The sequence below is a fragment of the Manduca sexta genome, chromosome 11 (assembly GCF_014839805.1).
Source record: "Manduca sexta isolate Smith_Timp_Sample1 chromosome 11, JHU_Msex_v1.0, whole genome shotgun sequence".
Lineage (NCBI taxonomy): Eukaryota > Metazoa > Arthropoda > Insecta > Lepidoptera > Sphingidae > Manduca > Manduca sexta.
In genome coordinates, this window is record NC_051125.1 from 9,232,924 (window position 1) to 9,252,994 (window position 20,071).

General features: G+C 36.1%; 1 protein-coding gene across 5 annotated transcripts in view; it reads left to right on the forward strand.

Moving 5' to 3' along the window:
• The window catches only part of LOC115452495, a 91,199-nt gene extending 72,024 nt beyond the window's left edge, over positions 1-19,175 (forward strand). For 2 of the 5 annotated variants that reach the window (XM_037437421.1, XM_037437422.1), the window contains exon 2: positions 15,933-19,175. In XM_037437421.1, coding sequence (XP_037293318.1) covers positions 15,933-16,422 — 490 coding nt within the window. In that variant the 3' untranslated portion in view covers positions 16,423-19,175. Of the gene's footprint in view, positions 1-3,942; positions 4,222-14,530; positions 15,498-15,932 lie in introns of those variants that run through there. The other 3 variants (XM_030181059.2, XM_030181050.2, XM_030181042.2) reach the window with 3 other exon arrangements.
• Positions 19,176-20,071: the final 896 nt, after the last annotated feature.

Below are 20,071 nucleotides of genomic sequence, written 5' to 3' on the forward strand. Positions count from 1 at the left end.
TTTGTATTTTTCTTTTGGAGAAAATAAAAATATAAAAAACCTTGATAAAATCCGAAAAATAGTTTAATTTTCAATGTCTAACATTCGCGTAAACATAAACGATTATAAAATAAACTATATTGATACATACTTGATACGGCAGATTTAAATTGAATCTAGTTCTATTGAGGCGTTGGCACGTTTGTTTATCACGATGCCATCAGTCTCGCGTTACTGATAACAGTTTTGGGAAGCAGCCGACCTCCGCACATATCGGTCGTTGGCTCAATGAGGATTACGTTTTATAATTATGAGTGACATCATTTAAACACTTCTTTAGATGTAGTTTTTTGAAGCATTTTTCGTAGAATTCTTTCGGCCTGTTCACCGGATATCACTAACAATAGATTTTACATTCTGTGATGCAAAAAGTTATCAACGCTTTGTTTGACTAGAAAGTCTGTTTGAACCTTAATACAACGGCATTAATGCGAATTTAGCTTGTATCGGCCTTGCATAACTTCCTTCGTACAGTCAACTATTGCAAGTGGATTTTACATATCACTGTATAGCAAACAGTGGAAATTATTATTATTATAATACAATAATTTAATAAAAATTGTCCAGTCGGTTAGTATGTAATAGAGCAAGAAACTTCATTACAACCGACGCTGGCAGATAAGAATGTCTTAAGTATATAAATAACATTATCAAACCTAATACGCTGTAATAAAGTCTATATTCGATTAACCCGATGGTTAAATTAGCACGACCCACGACATTCGTCGGTACTTGAACAAAAATACACTGAGATGGTAAGAACATGGCCTAGTAGCTGAGGAAATGCGTTAAATGTCATGGTAAGATTTGGCACGCGCACCATAGAATCCAATTGAGCATCATTTCTATTAAAAGCATCGATTTAGCGTATGGGTAGTATCCGTCTATAAATACTGGAACTGGTATTCGACCACACTACGGTATAATATTATTATTTGTTAATAGGGAGTCAGATTGTTTAACTGATATGTTATCCTGCAATTCTCGATCCCGGTTTATCTAGCAAAATAACTAATTTTCATTAATTAGGTGTAGTGTAAGTTTGTTGTGGCTTTGACTAATTTATGATAGTTTTAAAGGCTACCGTCTTATTTAGGTTATTGAAATTTATCATCAGCAAGACTTGGAATGATAGTTTACAACCAGGGATCTGGATAATCCAAAAGTAAGTTTTAATTAGTCATAAGTATTAAATGAGAATTTTTGAAAAGTTAACGTACTTTTCCAACAAAAATCTAAATGCTAACGCATTCGGTTAGAGTAACACAACGAATAAGGTATCAAGAACGTCGAATAGTCTTCACCGGTAATGAAGTAACAATACAAACGTAACGCTTCACCAATCATTTGTTGTATTATTAAAAATAAAATTCGCTTCTGTTAACCGCCATTGCAACAGATCACTCGGCCTTGTTCGTACTGCGGACTCCTACGTTGATTAGTACGTTCTACGCTCGGATGACCTAAATTTTACTGCATTTGTTTCGGACGTTATCATAAACAAAACCTGTTACGACCGCCGGGTTTCACATGACGAACTTACAATTGCATGACGTATACTTCCATAAGTTGATATTAGCGTATATAACCTGTTATAAATCATAAAAAAAAGTGGTTTGTGTAAAGATTATTTATACTCTGTAGTCCTTAAAATGTGTATTCGTTAGCAATACGCTCAGCTGATGACCTAAATTCGCATTATTAGTTCTAAACACGTTATCGTAACCAGCGCTCGTGACCACTTTCAATGTACCGTTTGATGCATTTCCATCTGATTTAAGGGTTACGATTGTTTACATCCGTGATAGGGGAATTACAACAGGAGTAAGCCAGGGAATCAGGATCCAACCGGATACCAAACGTTTCGAGTACACATATTTTCTCGAATTACGTAAGTACGAGCGACTTGCGACCGTTAGTCGGGAGGCCGTTGCTCCGGTGCTACTTTCCGAAATTCTGATTGCAAAAGCGCGCGTCGGGCATTGTCGCCGCGCGGGCAAATCGGCGGGCGGAAGTTACAGTGAGCGGCCCGGCCGGGCAAGGCCGAGCGGCGAAGGTGAAAGTCTTGACGGCCCGCAATTATTGAGCCTCGACCCACCATCCTCTAGTATTCGGGTTAAAACAGTAACTACTGTCTGCCGACCTCCCTTCCGCATTCTGTTGGGACGGGGATTGGACTATTCGCTGTTTATGATGACGTAACTTTATCAATTCGTCTTTGTTTTTTATCATCATAGCTCTAACATTTTCACCAACAATAAATTAATTTAGAACTAAACGAAAATGAAACCAAATAAAAACAAAACTCGATATACGACCTTTGGATGAAGTATCTATAACAGTTCATTATCAAGCGGAGTATTTATACACGGCCCAAACTATCGGTACGCACCTTCGCGCATGATTAAATATGGCCATCTGAGGGTCGGCCCATCTGCCTGCTTGTCTACGTTTGGCTCTCATTCAAATTCAAATGTATGCGCAGTCTCCAAGCATCGTTATGGACTAAGAAGCTCTTTCTTATTATACAATCTCACTATTTGTAGTATTTCACCTCGAACATATTTTGGGAAAAATGTATTCTTATCCAAATTAGATTTGATATTATTAGCTCATACTTTGTTTTAACGATGATTATATTATTCAGAATCATTGAATCTGGCTTTATTTTTACTGCTGTATTTGGTTTTTATCTCAAAAATTTATTGTACTTTTTAAATTTTTCTTGCGAATGATGTAAAGCAACAAGCAGAAATTACTAGAAGTCAGTTACCCGGTCCTTCCATTAAAATGGGAACAGTGTATTTAGTACTAAATAAATAAAGGCAAAAGTTGTAAGGTAAACCTGTCTTAATATAATTTTTAAGTTTTAATAAGGAGCGCCTTAGAAGGTCAAACGCGTTGATTTCTTTACATAATAGGTAGAAATCAGTGACGTATGAAAGTATGTGTGAATTTTTGGCGTAGCTGTCATTTTTTTTATCGAATTTGGTAGATATTTGTAATAATACAAGACTATCTAGAGGATCATTCGTACCTAAAATAAAATCGATCTGAATGAATAAGTTCCATCGTTTAAATTAAGAACGCTGAGAACGCTGAGATAATGATGTTTTACGATGAATGTTCAACTATTACTATTGTTGCTCGGTTGGCAACCTTGAATATCAATTGGGAAATACTTTTTAAGATCATGCGTCAAACGGTAAGCGAAACATTACGTGGGTTTATCGACGATTAAAAATTACGCGGAGGATTTACTCTAGTGTTTAGGATGGGTACACACTAGTATTTCTTGTAACGTTCCGGCAAATGTTCGACGCTGCATTCGGTGAAATATTTTAGCGCGTGTGCATTTGTAACGTTCCTTCGAATGCTTGACGCTGTTCCATGACATGCTTAGTTTTGTCTTGTTTTAACTTTTCGTGTTTATGTTTTTTCCATTTCTTTAATAAAGCATTGAAAAATTGGCTTATAGTTAATTAAATAACATTTGTAATAAGTTGATGAGCGTCATTCTCGACTTAAATCTTATCAAAAAATATCATTTTTAACCAATCCATCTTAAGCTTCATATTTAGTTCAAACGTATGTTTAGCGTAATAGTATATTCCGCAACCGTATATATGTAAGTCACCATGTAATAGTTCATCAAAGCGGTGCGTAATTGTTTTTTCTTTGACTCGTGAAGTATTATTAATACGTATCATCAAATGAAGTATATCCAACCGCATAACCCCATGATATTCAAAAAGGTCACATCCAGTGACACCCTATAAATAAAAATTATCAAAAAGGCACACGGATTACAGTAAGGATAATGAGGTATCCTTCGCAAGGGGAGCATCTAGTAGAGCGTCCGCCCGCCTGCGCGCCCTCTGTAAATCACAAGAACTTATGTACGGAATAGAACACAAACGCAGTTTGGCGTGCGAAGCCGTCACAAGCACACGTATCGCGAGCGTCTCGTGGCCACCAGTGATGTAGTAGCGCCGCGCCGCGCGCCGCTCGCCTGTTTGGACAAGTGCTAAGTTGATCGTTTCATGTGATACAGCTCGTTGAGGTTGGCATTATGTTTAATTAGAACGTTCGATTTTTGAATTGTTTCGTGTTGTATTGTTTTTGGATTTATGAAGCTGGAGTGTTGCACACTTTTTTCGGATTGTTTCATTGGTTGATAAGGTAATTATTAAATTACTTTTTGTTAAAAAAAAAACTTACTGTTAGCACTTTTATTTTACAAAATATTTATTCAAATTATTTTTTAACTTTTTTCAAGTTTATGACTTTGTAACAAAGAGACGTTGGTGAAATAAATTTCTAACGTATGAGGAGTTAATATCCTTGGCAACAACTTGTACTCGATTACTTTTGCTCATTAGTTTATTGGAATGTGTTAAATAGTTTGTGCTGTTACTTTATTTGCCTGACTTCTTTTATCGTAACCGCTGTTGCTTTTTCTTTGACAATAGTCGTCGGAAACTAATTGGAGCAGTTGTAACTTACTTCTAAATTAGGTTAAAAAGTTAAAAGGAGTTCATAAATAGTGCATTTTTATTCTAATAAAACTTCTTGTGTATTTTTTAACTTGGAAAAGAGAAAGGATTAATGTATTTTTAGCAATAAATTAAAACAAAATAAAAGTATTTCTGGATGTATTAATGTCAAATGATTTAAATGTAACGACATTTTTTATCAAGAGACAGTTTCCCTTGAGCGAATATTTTAAGTAATTAGAAAAATAATTGTTCATAAGTTTTATAACCTAAGATTATCTAATGTAGATATGACGCGTCATACAGTGCTATATGAACTGTTTGAAATTAACTTTTTATTTTATGCATTTCTACCTGGACAAGCCCTTTACCCTCTTCTAGTTTTGCTATCTCTTTCCTACGCGGTGACAAAAGAAAGAGATGACAAATAGTCAAATCTGAGATTTTGAGAATAAGGGACACATTTTTTTAAATGAATAGTTATCTAGTGTGACGACGTCTTTATTATCATGACATTCTAAGACATAAAAATGTTTATGATTTTTAAAACATTAATTAGGTACTTAAACATTTTAAAGGTTTATAATGATTTTTAATATTATGCAATATTTTAATGAGTTAATTTTAGGTAACATAATATATGTTTTTAATTAAATTATATTTATTTATTTTACGGTCCCTTAAATAATAATATATAAATTATATTTGACAAAAAAACTTAAAGAACAATTAAAAACACTTTTTTGGTTATGAATTGTATAAAAAATACCTATTTATAGATAAAAGTATCTAGCAATATTTTGTATTTTTTTAATCCACTATATATCAACGGTAACATTAAGATGAATTTTAAAGTATTATTTAGAATTAGGTGAAATAATTGAGATCACAAACTTCCGCCATTTTATTCCCACACGCGACGAACACTTCGTATCACTGACAAAGAGCACAAGAGAATTAATTACTACGTAATGCGACATCAACCGATCACCCGATGTTTTTCATAGTAAAGGATTTACTTTAAAATTAAGTTAAACAAAATACTTTGCCAAGTCCAATCGTAACAGTAGCAGGGGCTGAGTACATTAACAATTACATCATCAAACATTACATAAAAGTAAATCGGTTGTGTATTAAGGTGTTAATACTTTTACGAAAGTATGCAGAGATGGGGAAATTCTTTAATATGAAGCTAAGTTTACGAATGGACGTAATCAACAAAGTTTCCAGATGGCGCCCGAAGTTCATTGCATATAGTAAACAGTAATTATTTATTTTTCTAAATATTTATAAAAAATTGTAGTCATAATTTTCCTGAAACAAAGTTTGATAATCCTCTCGAATACGACTTAAACCATTAAAACCAACTTGACTTCAAAGGCTGACAATTCATGCGAAATCCTACTTGGACATAATACACCAATGATTGGATCATTTTTTTTCATTTCAAACACAATACCGAACAAAGGGTACACTTATATAATGAGTTCTGTAGTTCGGCCGCCGCTTTCCAGGTCAGAGATTGAGAATAACTCAAACGTTTAGTACTTCGGGATTACTTAATGAAGGTTAAAATATTTGTAATATTATTTAGTCTTGGTATGCAGTATAGTCAATAACGTCTTCTTTCGTATCATAGGCTGCATTCAAATATTGTTTAATATTAAAAATAATTAAAAGGGTAAAGAAATAAAAAGGGTACGTATACAAAAAAAAAATAGTAATTAGAAATCTATACCAGTTCCAGTTTTCTTTTGTGTGTAATATCAGACTTTTACAATCAATATCACAGCAAAAAGGAATAACATAAAATTACACTTGTTTTATCACGTTGCCTTTATGAAGTTCCGTTGGCCCAAACGTCCATATAGAAGTTAGTTATAATGTGCATTAAAAAATGTTCAAGTTCACAATTCAATCACAATTCGACTAGCCATTAGGAAGTTTTATTTCTTTCTTCCTATTTACATAATAGGTTCTACTACAATATTAACCTGTTCTCTAAATGAAACATTCTTGAAAAATCCAAGCTACGTAAATAAATTGAATGTTATTAAATAACCATGTTGCTTGATTAATAAAATATTCAAAAATAAAAAGCGTCCCGTTATTGTGCACCAGTCTTGAAGAAAACATGATTTTTAAATATTGATGTTTATACTTTACACAGCTGTGTTTCAAAAATGTCTTCAAAAACGAAACAAACTATTAAAGCTATATATGCTTTCTAAATTATTTAATAAACATGTCGGCTATTAGTTGCATTTTTTTGTCAATAGCTCCGAATAATTAAATTATAGTGGAAGACAATAACAAAAATATTTTATTATATAACTTTATACTGTTTAATATGTTTATATAACTCGTGTTTAAATGCTTTTATTTTTTTAAGATATAAAGAAATATGTTTATATTTAAATATAAGTAATCGAACAAATTCATTTCACCGACAATTTCCATAAATTTCAATTAGTTTTACAATACAATAACTATGTAGTCGTAAAAAATATTATATCTATTTTGACGCTAAATTCCCAACGCAGCGTCAAGTGCTGCCATCTATCGAAAAATGGAATAAACCGCTGAAACATTAATTAAAGTCTCAAATTATACTATACACTGTTTACAATATAGCATCAATGTTATTATGGACTATAAAAATAAATTAAGTATATAATAATTTAATAGTTTCTTTACACGAGTTATTTAAGACTCGGATGGAGTGGGTAGATAAAAAAATGAATTATTTGTAGTTTACAAGTCCTACTGTGGAAAATGTTTTGATAAATATACAAAAATAAAGTTGATATAAACCCTGTGATATTCATAACAAATTTAAAAGATAATGTGTTATCCATAGCGCGGTTTACACCAAGCGGCAAATAGGTTGCAGTACACAACCGGCAGTGGATCCGCTCGGATATAAATCACGAGTAATGACCTGAGTAGCTGACATGCTTTTAAACTTATTGACTATTGGTGGTGCTCTGTTTAATAAGTAAATTGTAAACATAATAACATTATACAAGCCGGTTGGTTTTGTTTGATAGATTGTTTGATTTTCGAATGATTGGTTAGATTAAAGTATACGAATGTCTGCTTACTTTATAAAAAAATGTTACCTTCCAATCTCAAGATCAGTCCAAAACAAGATTCTAGGGATAAACTTACCTGGACTTGATTTTTATCGAAGAAGGTCGCCATTGAAACATTTTGTAACTGTACACCCGCCATTTTGAATATTATATTGTTTTCTTTGTTACTTTCCTACCTCCTTCTTGACTTCAAATATTTGGTTATCCTTTAATCTTGTTATAATAAAGGGTGATATGATCATAGTGAAATATAAGGCGCTATATGGTGATGTTTGATGTACAAGGCTGGAGAATATAGTTGCGGACCAGAATTCGTCTACACTTACAATGGAAGCGATGCTAGGTACTTGGCCCCGCAATATCCGGCCGCTGGGAAATAACACACAAAACGTCCGCAGATATGCAACGCAATGTTCCGATTTACCATATTTTTGATAATATTTTGACCAAACAAAAACACGAGTTTTCTACTTCAATTTCTCGATTTTGTTAACTCGGAACCCACAAGTCCGCACGCGTGATCATTTATTTTAATCCATTTAAACCTAACTGTCTTACGGTACACTTTCGGCCAGATTTACGAGTTAAAATATTCGCCCCAATTTGTTCTGACAGACTTGTTCCGCGTAAAGAATCCGGCTGTTAATTTACTACAAAAAATACGATGTTAACAAACAAAATAAGTACATTGTCCTTAAAGTTTATTAAAGTATTATTCTTCCACTTTACTAACAAAACTAGGATCTTGGCACGTTTTCCGCGGCAGTAAACTTTATAATACTCTATGGTGAGCGACAGTGAGGGAATGATATATCTGTCCTTCACCAACACCAACGACACCTGCGAATGATTGTGATCTCTTCAGAGGGTTTTCAAGGGAAATTCTCTCGACGGGGAAAAGCAATTTCCTTTGTAAATTTCTATGTGAAAACTGAATCTTTACTCGGAATTGGATAATAGTGCACTTGTTAAATAAAGTACACAAGTGTCTTACGCGAGATTTCAAGTTAAACTTTCTTTTTCGCGTAACCTTTCGCAATTGTAACCTTTGTATCGCATTACGTGAATCTTGTACTTTATCTCAGTTGTATCTATTTGTTACTGATGAAGATTCTTCGTTGATTAAATCGTATTCTTAAAATTTTATACGAACCGCTTCTGGATTCATAGAAAAGGTGCGTTGTAATTGAAAGCATAAATTAAAGTTTTATCACTGTGTCGGCAAAAGATCTTGTTTTGTTTTGTGTTTTAATGTTGCATAATTTCATGAACAAGCCATCATTGAATAGTATAAATATTATTAAATCCGGGTTTGAACAACGTGAAATGTGGAGTCGCGCTTGTAACACAATTTCAAATGAATAAAGCATCAAGTTGAATAAATTTTCATGTCCCTTCAGTGTCTGATTCTCGCTATCACGACACTTATCTCACTTATGACGAAAATATTCTGTGTTTATTAAACTACGGTGTAAACTATGTCGTACACTACTTTTAAAGATTACGGTTTTAGTTATAAAATGCTTTAACTTAATGCAGTATAGTTTACATTTTTTGTGACACCACTCATGACGATATTTTTTATTTAAAATTATTTTCTTAATTCAAGAATGAAATCCGAATAATAACTTAATCTTTGACTTCAAATTACGTTATATTTAATATTTGGCTAGAATTTGATAGCTGTTTTCAGATGAAGATGGATCAATAACGCCCCGAGCAAGAACCGTGCCTGCAAGATGTGCCTTTGAACTAGTAACTTACAGTTTTATTCTGGCTTCACGACTTTGGCACTAGTTTTTTAATAAACATAAAAGAACTGAGACAGCGCTCAAAAACTACGATTCAAATATTTAATACTAATTAGTCACGAGTTTAAAAACATAATAGGGTAGGAAACTATTTTTTACTACATTTATTTAAAATGTATGATATCTAAAATCTAACGGAAAAAAATGTTTTTTAAATTCACGCCATAATAAAGTATAAAGCTTTGAAATTTGATAGAAGAGGTAGCTGTTAAATAATAATAATAGCAAACTGTAACGTCATCAAATGTCACTGGCCATAATGCTACGTGCCTGAGAAAAGGACAGAGTGATAATCCCACCACGCCCCCACTATTTCTCATCATAATATTTCTAATATGAATAACTGGTTTATTTTGCAACCAATTTTAATACTGATTCCTCACAAGAAATTCTATTTCGTATTCTTTTCGGTTACATAAAAAATAATATATTAAATCAAAGATAGGAAACTTCCCTATTCTTTATAATCGTCTCAATCGCTTGTTCGTATATATTTATTACTTATGATAGAGCATATCTACAAAACGTATTTATGTAATATTTGTTTTAAATTACATAACAGTGTATCCAATTTTGTAATTACCTTGAAACGTCTGAACGAATACGTATTTTAAAAGGATTGATATATGTTACCAAATAGTTTTTAGTGTTATTTTATTCATTTTTAAATTTAATGCCGCGAAAACGTAAGAAATGAAAATCTTTTTAGTTTGTAATAACTTTTTCTTCGCGTGCAAACAGCGTTATCGCTCACTTGGTGGATGAGTGGAAATTATTATAATTTTCTTCGTCAATCATTCAAATATTTGGTTCAATTCCTTTATTGAGTCTCCGTATACAATTTTCAGTGCAATTCAATGTCGTAAGATCATCATAACCGACGCCTTTCTCTGTATAATTGTGTATGACGTAACCAGTCTTTGTTCCAAGTTTTTGTTTCACTTCACCGTACCACAAGACGGAATTTACAAATCAATCTTCAATACCAACGAGTCAATAGCATATCGATAGTGACTAAAGTCGAACATAATCAGAATCGTACACCAATAACACAGTCTTCACTCAGGTCAAGTGTACATTCAAATATGGTTTTCATTCATACAAATATCGATAAGCGTAATTCAACATATTATGGTAATATATGGCATATGTCATAAACATATATGTTTACTGTTGAATGAACTGCGTTTCAGATGTAGGAGTCGAGAAAATGATATACACCTATATGTGCTTATTTAAAAATATTTTGCTCGTGGTAGGATAGTTCTTACATCCGCCCGGATAGCGACCACCGTACACGTGTTAGAACCTAACAGTGGCTTACGTAAGTGTGTCGCGTTCCGGGATCAGCCAGTGTATATCCGATTCCAACAGGCCGGCATAATTGTGTCGACTGCCGAGGGAAAATCATCTCTGGTCACTCTACATTCTATTCCCACTCCACTTACCATCTGCTACAGTGGGGTGACTGCTGTGCCCATGTAAAATGTAATTAATACGCAGTTATTTGTGTACTATGTCTGTGTGTTGGATGTGTTATGTATGCAGTTGTACAGCGCGATACATGCCAATATCCACAATTGTCAATCGTGTTATCATTGTGTTCTCAAACATCATTTTAATAAAAAGAAGCAATAACGCTTCTAATAGTATTAATACCCTAAAAGTTTTCAGTGTATTCGCAACTTCACATATTCCAGCGGAATAATCATTTGCAAGACATAATAAAAGCTTTACTTTATAATGTTTCTCTACAACTATAAATTTAATTTATTACACAGGTTATTGTGTGCGTAATTAGCGTTTTTATTGACGGTGTTACATTTTTATCGTTCTTTGAATGAACGTTTTATTGTTTTTCGACATTAATCCTTAGAAATAAGTTGTTTGGCTAAAAAAAGGTTTAAGCACTTATTTATGTGCACACGTCGACACCTCCACTTATTAACTAAGCGCATTATTCTATCGAAACACATAACTAATCGTTTATTACATAATTGGCTAACACTTCCGCATAGTTACCTAACATGACGTACAAAGCTTTTAAGAACAAAAAATAAGGGAAGTTTGACAGTAAAAGTGAAAATCGTTAGTAACTTTCTATTATAAATGGTCGGTAATTTGGTTTAAAATTTTTGTACTTATTGACTCGGTTAGCTATGCCGCCTTCGTTTTTATTCGGAGACATGCTCCGAAGGGCTATGACCTACGCAAGGTTTTTCAGTTCAATCACTGCAAAGATTAGGACTTCGAACGGCTGGTGGCCTTTGCGGTTAAACGTCTGCTTACATAGGCCTATGTAATAATACTTTAGTCAAAATACTTTAATTAAAGATATCTTTAGTCTTGTATTTGAAGTATAAATTGAAGTTTATTCGTAGCGTAGGTTTTTATTATGAAGTAATTATGTACCGTTATACAATTCTCATTAGAGTTCAATTTATTTAACAATCAATATCATAATATCGTTTGTACCAAAAAGGCCATTGCGTCAATATACTATGGCGTCAAGAGGAAAATTATAACCAAGTTACTGATAACGAAAGAACTAAATGCGTAACTGTACTTATTATATTGTTAAAATTATTTGTTTAAGCTGTTAAGACTAACCTAAAACGGATCAAGAAGCTGGGTCATCGTGACCGAACAAACACGGACGATTCGTAGGTGTTAAACGTGGTAACATCAAAAAGTATCAAAAAAAGGCCCCTATAACTGGCATTCTCATATCGAACTCTGAGTAGGACAAAGAAAAGAAAGTGCAGGTAGGCAGTAGCACAGAGCGACTGGCGCGAGATTTATAAGATCGTAACTTGTGAGGTCGGCAACACTCGGCGCGCTGTCGTCGGCCCTCGGCGCTCCGCCTCAAAACACGTCTTTAAAAAATATAAATCGAACGCGGCTCCGGTATTTTTGAATGTCATTGCTCCAACTTAGCATTGTCAATTGGTTAATGACGTCATTAGGCTTACGGTCGATACTACGATAAAGCAAACACTATATTAAACGCAGTTAACAAGTTCTGCTATATTCTGTTGATTTATAAGGTCAGGTCAAGGCCTTATTTATACATATTACGGTTTCAAATGGCACAAAATAAAGTTATATGCAATAACTTCATTATTACTTCCAAAACTGCTTTACTTTAAAGAAAATGTGAATTATGAGTAAAAAAGAAGTGCGTAATGTATGACAGGCTCTCTTCGCTGTTCCGTGTGGAGACGCCCTTAAATTAGTTCCTCACACTATTCTGGATAATCAAACGGTTGGTTATTCCCAAAGAGGTTTTATACCCTGACTATTAGCTACAATGCAAACATGCCCCGCAATCGCTTAATACGTAATAGAAAACAAAAAACCCTGTTGTATGAGCAATATCGGTATTCATATTAATGTTTCAAGTATGAATCAGTTATTAAAACAAGAGCGAATCCGTAGCCAGACAAACAGCTATTTCGGAACAAAAACACGTACAGAGTAACGTCTTTTCGATAATAAGATGTGATGGAACGTGTTCACAGTAAAAGTTCAGTTTATAACTTGTTACTCTATGCGCTTAGATTTTCTTTTAAAATATTTTGGAAGAGTTTATTTCTGGACTTTGTGATTCATTCGGAAATTTTTCTTCAATGCACAAAGATATTGTGTTGTACAGTTATGTTTCGTGGTGTAAACTTGGAATCTTTCGTATTAGGTCAACCGAGACTGCGATACTGGGTAGAAACTATATCGTATCATTGCTATCGATTAATTATGCGTATTTAATTGACTATTTATTACGGTAATGCATTAATTCTCTAATTTAAATATTGACCTCGTATATGATATTAATTAATTCCTCATCCAATATTGACTTCGTGGTTGGTTGATTTTGATTCATATTATTTAAAATGAATAGTAAGTGGTCTATGCATTTCCTTTTATCTTCATCATTAAACGATGGTAATAGTTATTTCTACATTTTCTATATTTCCAATAACATTTAATGTCAGATAACATATAATTAAATGTTACTGCGGTAGATTGCAGTATGTAAAACAAGCTTATTTACTTATAACCAAACTATTAGTTTGCTGTGAAATATTAAGCGACGCATTATAAATCACAACCTCCTAAGCCTACAATATGATCCTATTTTAACTTTGTTTTTTTTTTTGTATTGGTATACGTAATATACGTATGTATACGTAAGGTTTAATTTTATAATCTACTGCAATTTAAGCCTCTAACGATTTAATACAATTTTAATAAGTAATTTAATAAGCCTAATAACGTAAGATATCCTAGACGCAATAAAATATATTGCGCAAATAAATATTATGATCTACGATATATTCTATAACAATATTCACGAGGTTTGAGACTTTTCCAAACTTAACTGATAATAATATTGAAGTACCATAACATTTTATTGTATTTCCAAATAGTGATAATTTGCAATTATAAACTTGCTTATTTGATCCACGCTTACTTACACGAAAGTATTATTCGGGCTTAGTTTATTATTAATAGTATTATGTACGATATTATGTTAGATTTAATTTACTTAATTAATTTAATAAAAAACACATATCTATAATAATTAACACATAAGTGACTTTTTCCTGTGCAGTCCGTGTTGAACAACACTATGTCTATAGACCTTATAAAAACATTTTATACTTTATTACATGAAATATAATTACACCTAGAAAGTATTTATTCCTTAATTTAGCAGGTATGGGTCCTTCAAGCTTAGATGTAACCTTTAGTGTTATATTTGTATGTTCTCTAGCAGGCTCATCTCTTGTCCAATTCTAAAGGATGCGTCGCGTTGTTAAACCTCAAGTATTGTCTATAATCTCCTTATACCGTTACATGGTTTATTGTTCCTGCTCTTTTTGATATCAGAGGATGTTCGACTACACGTATGTAGCCTCTTTACGATTTTCTAGAATTTGTTACCAGATTTGCGAATTTTGCTATCTTCAACGTCAAATTTATAGTAGAAAGGAACGACAAATAAGCGGAATAGTTAATTTAATAAATTCAAAGAATTACTTAGATTTTTATTATAATTTATGGTTCTGTATTTGACTATTTATGAGCTCGTAGTCGTAATGCACTTACTCCAACCAAACAAAGGCAAATAAAGTGGAAAAAGCGCTTAACACGATAAATAAAGAAGTACAGTATAATACAAATATTGTAGCGGCACAAGACTGTTATTGGTCCAAAATAGAAGCGGCGAAAAGTGGGTGACCTCAGTAGGTGGCGGTAATAACCACTTTTACTCGCGTTTGTGTTTCCATCCTCTTCATAATAAAGAGTTTGGAGATGCGGACATCGGCACAGTTACAAGCTGTTGTACAGGATACATGCTCCGGTCTGTGAATATTCCACTAGGAACAGATCGTGTGTACGTGCGTGGAAAATGTATAAACGCGAATTGATGTCATGGAGCGTTTAATGTTATTTTTAGTGCCATGTAATGATCACAGAACACGGGAACTGCAAACTGGATTTTTTATGCAACAATCGATGAGCTCGACGTGCGTGGAAAGCGTAGTTTTCCTCATGTCGTGTGACGGAGCCCTGCGGTCGCTCGAGCAGACATTACAGCCGCGTCTGACGGACACATCGCTTGCATCTTTTGTCCCGTAAACAAATTAGCAACTACTCATGACACGCAGCGCTGCGCGTTCAGCGCTCAGTCAATAGCATTTAAAATGACGGCTGGGTCTACGTCACCCGCTTCCTCTCCACACGTACGTAGTGGCACATGACGCAATTGGCTTTTTCAATGTCTTATCTACAGCGAGGTATGTTGTCATTCGCCGCGAGACCGCCGCGCTGCGCGCACGCCGCTCGCCGTCGCGTTTATTTTTGTTTCCCTTGTCTGTGCGTTTCACATCACCGAGGACAAAGTGACGAATTGCGCGCGCGTACGGCGCACCGTTGTGAACTCTGTGACATTTGTGGAACCATTTTAATTAGTGCCCGCTGGAAGTCGCTCGCCGAGCCGCCACGATGTTTATGTCAGGATTCTTCATCATTTCCCCTGATTTATCTTTTAGGTGGGTGTTTATGAAAAGTGCGTTTCCGAGGCGTTTTGCGTTCGCTCTTTATCGTCCGTCGGCACTCGACCGCTAATAAACTCACTTTTGATGTTATTGAGAACGGAGAGCGGATTATAACAAGTTGTGAACCTGATCGGCTCGTTCGGCGTCGATGCATTGTTCTCGGACTGACCTAGTGTTTGCCATTATGAAATAATTAGGGCGTCTCCTTGATTCAATCGCGTTCCGACAATGTTTTAGAATTTAACTAAACGTTCTTCGACATCCAAACTCCGGTTAACTGCGGCCGTGCCTTACATAATGTTCAACGTAATATTATCTACTGATAGGCTCTTAGCGATCGTGCTCCCGCTCTCCGATCGTTCTAATTTTGTATCGAATATTTACGAGTCGCTAATAGATGCTAATGTGTCCGCGCTTCGTTTGTTACAGAATGACGCCGCAAGAAGAGCGCGAGAGCGCGCGTGGCGTGGACATCGCCGACGCGTTCGAGGACGACATGTTCGGCCCGCCGCGCACCGAGCCCGCCGCCAGGCCCAAGCTCTCCATGATCTCTGCGCGGCTGCGCGCCAATGAGGAGCGCAAGCGCGTCATCGAGATCTGCTCGCAGAAGCTGGAGAACATCGAGGACCCCGCGCGGGACCTCCGCCGCTCCGTCTGCATCAACAACACCTACTGTCGGCTCAGCGAGGAAGCGCGCCGGGAGAAAGAGGCGCGGCGGCGACGGGCGCGCGAGGAGTGCGACGACTCCTGGGTCGGCAAGAAGGCCCGGCGAGCCGTCGAGGACGAGTGCCTCGCGTTGCTCGATGCGATCCCCGAGTTGGGCGACGCGAACCTCGGCTGCGCACAACTGGCGCGCCAGATGCCGCGACAGGACGTACCTCTGCTGCCCCCCGGCCTGCTGACCGTGCTGGACTCATGACCGCGCCGCAGCGCGCACCTCCACACTCCACTGTGATGCGACGGCGCCGAATGAGGCGCTGACCGCCGCTGAGCCGCCGCCGGCGCGGAGCCTGCCTTGACGCGCCGAGTCGTGCCAAGCCGTGCCGAGCTGCCGCTCCGCCGACCGCCGGCGTGCAGACTGCAGTCCCGCCGGCCCGGGCGGCTCTCCAACCGTACGGACTACGGACTGACGAGGATTATGATTTCACGTTACCCCAAACAGACGGAAGACGTTTAGCCAATTCTTTGTTGTTTAAGATGAGTACTTACTTTGTTAGCGTGTTTTATATTATTTAAGTGAAAGTTGCTCAGGCGCTGCCAACGGGCGCGGTCCAATTAGTGTTCAACGATAATTTTTTATAGAACGAAGGGACTCGGACTCATTTCGAGCTGCGCCGTTGTGACGCGGCACAGACGTGACGTGTTGCGCCAGAGATATGGGGGGAAGTTCTACGGTTTATTGGAGGCATAGTTGTAAGCGATAATTATTATGTTATATTATTGTACTGTAAAGTAAATATAGTGATTAAGAGATAGTGCAAAACGACTGGGAACGGTTGCGACGACATTGTTGTCTTCTCGCTTAGTTTAATTTATGTGCTTATTTTTTATTCTGCTTTGCGACTGAGTTAGTAGTTTATTTGTTAGTTTTGAGGATCGAACAAGTAAAATCTCTCGGAGATTAAACAAAACGCTACACAAGTGACACGCGCGAGCATTTTAACAAAGCAATTTAAGGTCATGTATAATTGAGCAAGTGATTGCTATTGTTTGGCCATCGTTAGCAAGTACAAAGGAAAAATTGTTAGAAATTATGTGTCAATGGATGGAATTTTAGTTTCCATATCCGACAGTTGCGTGTGTCACCGACCGTGATTCAGGAAATGTGTGGCCAACGATTGGTGCGTGTTGGTTCAAACATTTGATCGCGTGGCACATATCTCACATGTTTTGTTGTATTATCGCTTTAAGGTTTATTTTTGTTTTTATTTTTTCTTGGAACGTTACCTTATTGCTTACGTCACCATTTTAAGCTTCGTTACCATTATGATATTATAAATCGGTTACAATAGTCCAGCTCCTTTATTTTACTAAAACTTTTGTGGCATTGTTAATTTATTTATTTTAGGTATATTTATTTTAATTGCAGTCGTGTACGTTGTTTGTTTGCAAAATTTTAAACATTGTTCTAATTATAGATGTCGAATGGTTTAATATTTTTGTTGTCGGTTGTTAGCGTTTAAACAACGTTAGCGAACTGCGATTTGTTCATAACGAGCATACTTATCGAATGGTTGTGCAATAAGTCGAAACCGATCAATCACTTGATTGTGCAATTGTTTCGTGTTGAGTTCCTTTTCTTTTGGAGTCTTAATAATTGTCGCAAAATATATCGGTTGTAGACCGTTTCGCCCCCTCTGAATAGTAAATAGGTAGGTAAGAGAGCTCGCTCGCGCGGGGTGCGCCGGCGGGGCGGCGGGGCGGCGGGGTGTCGGTGCGGTGGAGCGGCGGGGCGGCGTGGGGGCTCGGCGGGGGCGGGCGGGGCCGCGGGGGGCTGAGCGCGGGTGGCCGGTGGTACAGTGGGTGGCGCGTGTAGGGTGGCGAGCTGGTTTGGGTCTCTGCACCGTTCCCAGCACTCCTGTGATATTAGCCTAGCCTGTGTGTCGTATTTGTGCTAGTTTTCCCAACCAACTTGTTTGGACATTGTGCTTGTAAAAAAAGATGCTTCGAAAAAATTGATTCCTTTTCTATTGGCCATTGTGTACGTATAAAAAGGATTTTTAAGTCATTTAAAAGTCAGTAGAAACGCATTTAGACAATTTTGCGAACACGATTTGTAAAGTGTAAACTTTGTTTTTGTGTTTGTTTAAATTTGCTCGATTTGTATGTAATGTTGAATAATCATTATTGTATTATATAAATTTTATAAATTAAGCGCTTGTACACACAGCTGGCGCCCTTATTAGGGCGTTGCGGTGTGTGACTTAATGTTTAATAAGTCAACAGATCGCTAAATAATGTTTTGTTCACTAGTTATTAATAAATCGAAATTACAACCAAATGTATTTTACAAATTGTTTAATAAAACGCACATAATTATGATAATTAAGTAGTTCGATGCATTCTTTAAGCCACGTTTGAAACGGTTTGTAGCCGTAACAAGCGAGCCACCAAAAGGACCGCGAGTCCCAACGAACGTGGCTTCTAGAATTATCTCTAACGAGATTGTGAGATTCATAGAAGTAAATAATTTAATACCGAGCCTCTAGTTTTAGTTGAAACGTGTACAATTGGAAATGTAAAAAAAGGAGATCAGATTATTGAAGCGGTGCGTCCCTTTCACACGCACGGCATACGAGCGAGACAAACTTGATGCAATAAGACGCGACCGATTGAATACTGTAACTCATTTCAATCCACTTCAAATGGATATAATCCTTATCGGATTAACGAACTAACTGACAAAAGTTCAAATCACTAGCTCATTGAATCAGTACAGTTGTCGGCGGTGCACTACTTGTCTTGGAAGATACGTTATTAGGACATTGATGGAATAGGCGATACTCGGTAGCCAGGCATCTAGACAGAGGCGAGGTGACAATTGTTCAACGGAGATAGTAAAGTTAAATGTTATCATAATTTTATTATTGTGATTAGCTGCTATTTTATAAATGTTTCCTGTCTTAAGCTAAGAGATGATCATTAAATAAATATTACAATTAAAACTGTAAACTCTGTTTCATTTTTCCATTAGCAAGGATGAGTCATCGTCTGAGTTCGAGTCTAGGTCTCGAATAAGCATGAATAATATAAGTATTTCACGCCCTTGCATGAAAGATTACGTGATGTAACGCACGTTGAAATAATTTAATTGATTTAGAGGGTGATCAGTGCCCTACGTAATCTCTGGATATAAAATATTTGATGTTAATGTCAGTTATATATAAAAGTGACATGAAAGTAAATAAAAAAAATAAAACACTTTTTTAACTAATCTACAAGTGTATTTTTGGAGAACCCAATATTATACAGCTGAGCCGTTTCTGATGGTTTTCAAGGTCTGGTAAAGCAGTTTCAGTGAATAAGATACCTACATTTTAACTCGAGAAAGACAGGTTATAAATAAGATAGTAATTAATACTTATGAACTAGAGGATAGGAGAGCGTGTTATACTAGGAAATCTGCGTTGCTTCAATGAAAAATAAACATTGTTAAAACTCATGCGATGGTCGAGGAAGACCTGCCAAGTTATGTCGCCCAAATATAAACAAAAACCTCGACACGATTTCAGAATAAAATCTGCATCAAGACTGATCATAATAGGGTTTCAGATTTAACCACTAAGGCCTTAAGAAACATTTTAATGAGTGATTCATCGATTCATTGTTGGACTCTTAAATGAATTAACAAATCAAACATACATAAATCTTATCCTCGATGAAGTAGGCACCAGTACCAAAGCACCCAATATTCGCCCTGTGTATTCTAGACATAATGTGAAAGGAGCGAGTGTATTGCTATATCGGACACAAATTTCAAACTTTGGGCTGATACTGTACAGACAAATGCAATAAATGCATGACCCGAGATTCGAACCTGAGACCTCAGAGCGGTATCATATTGCGCG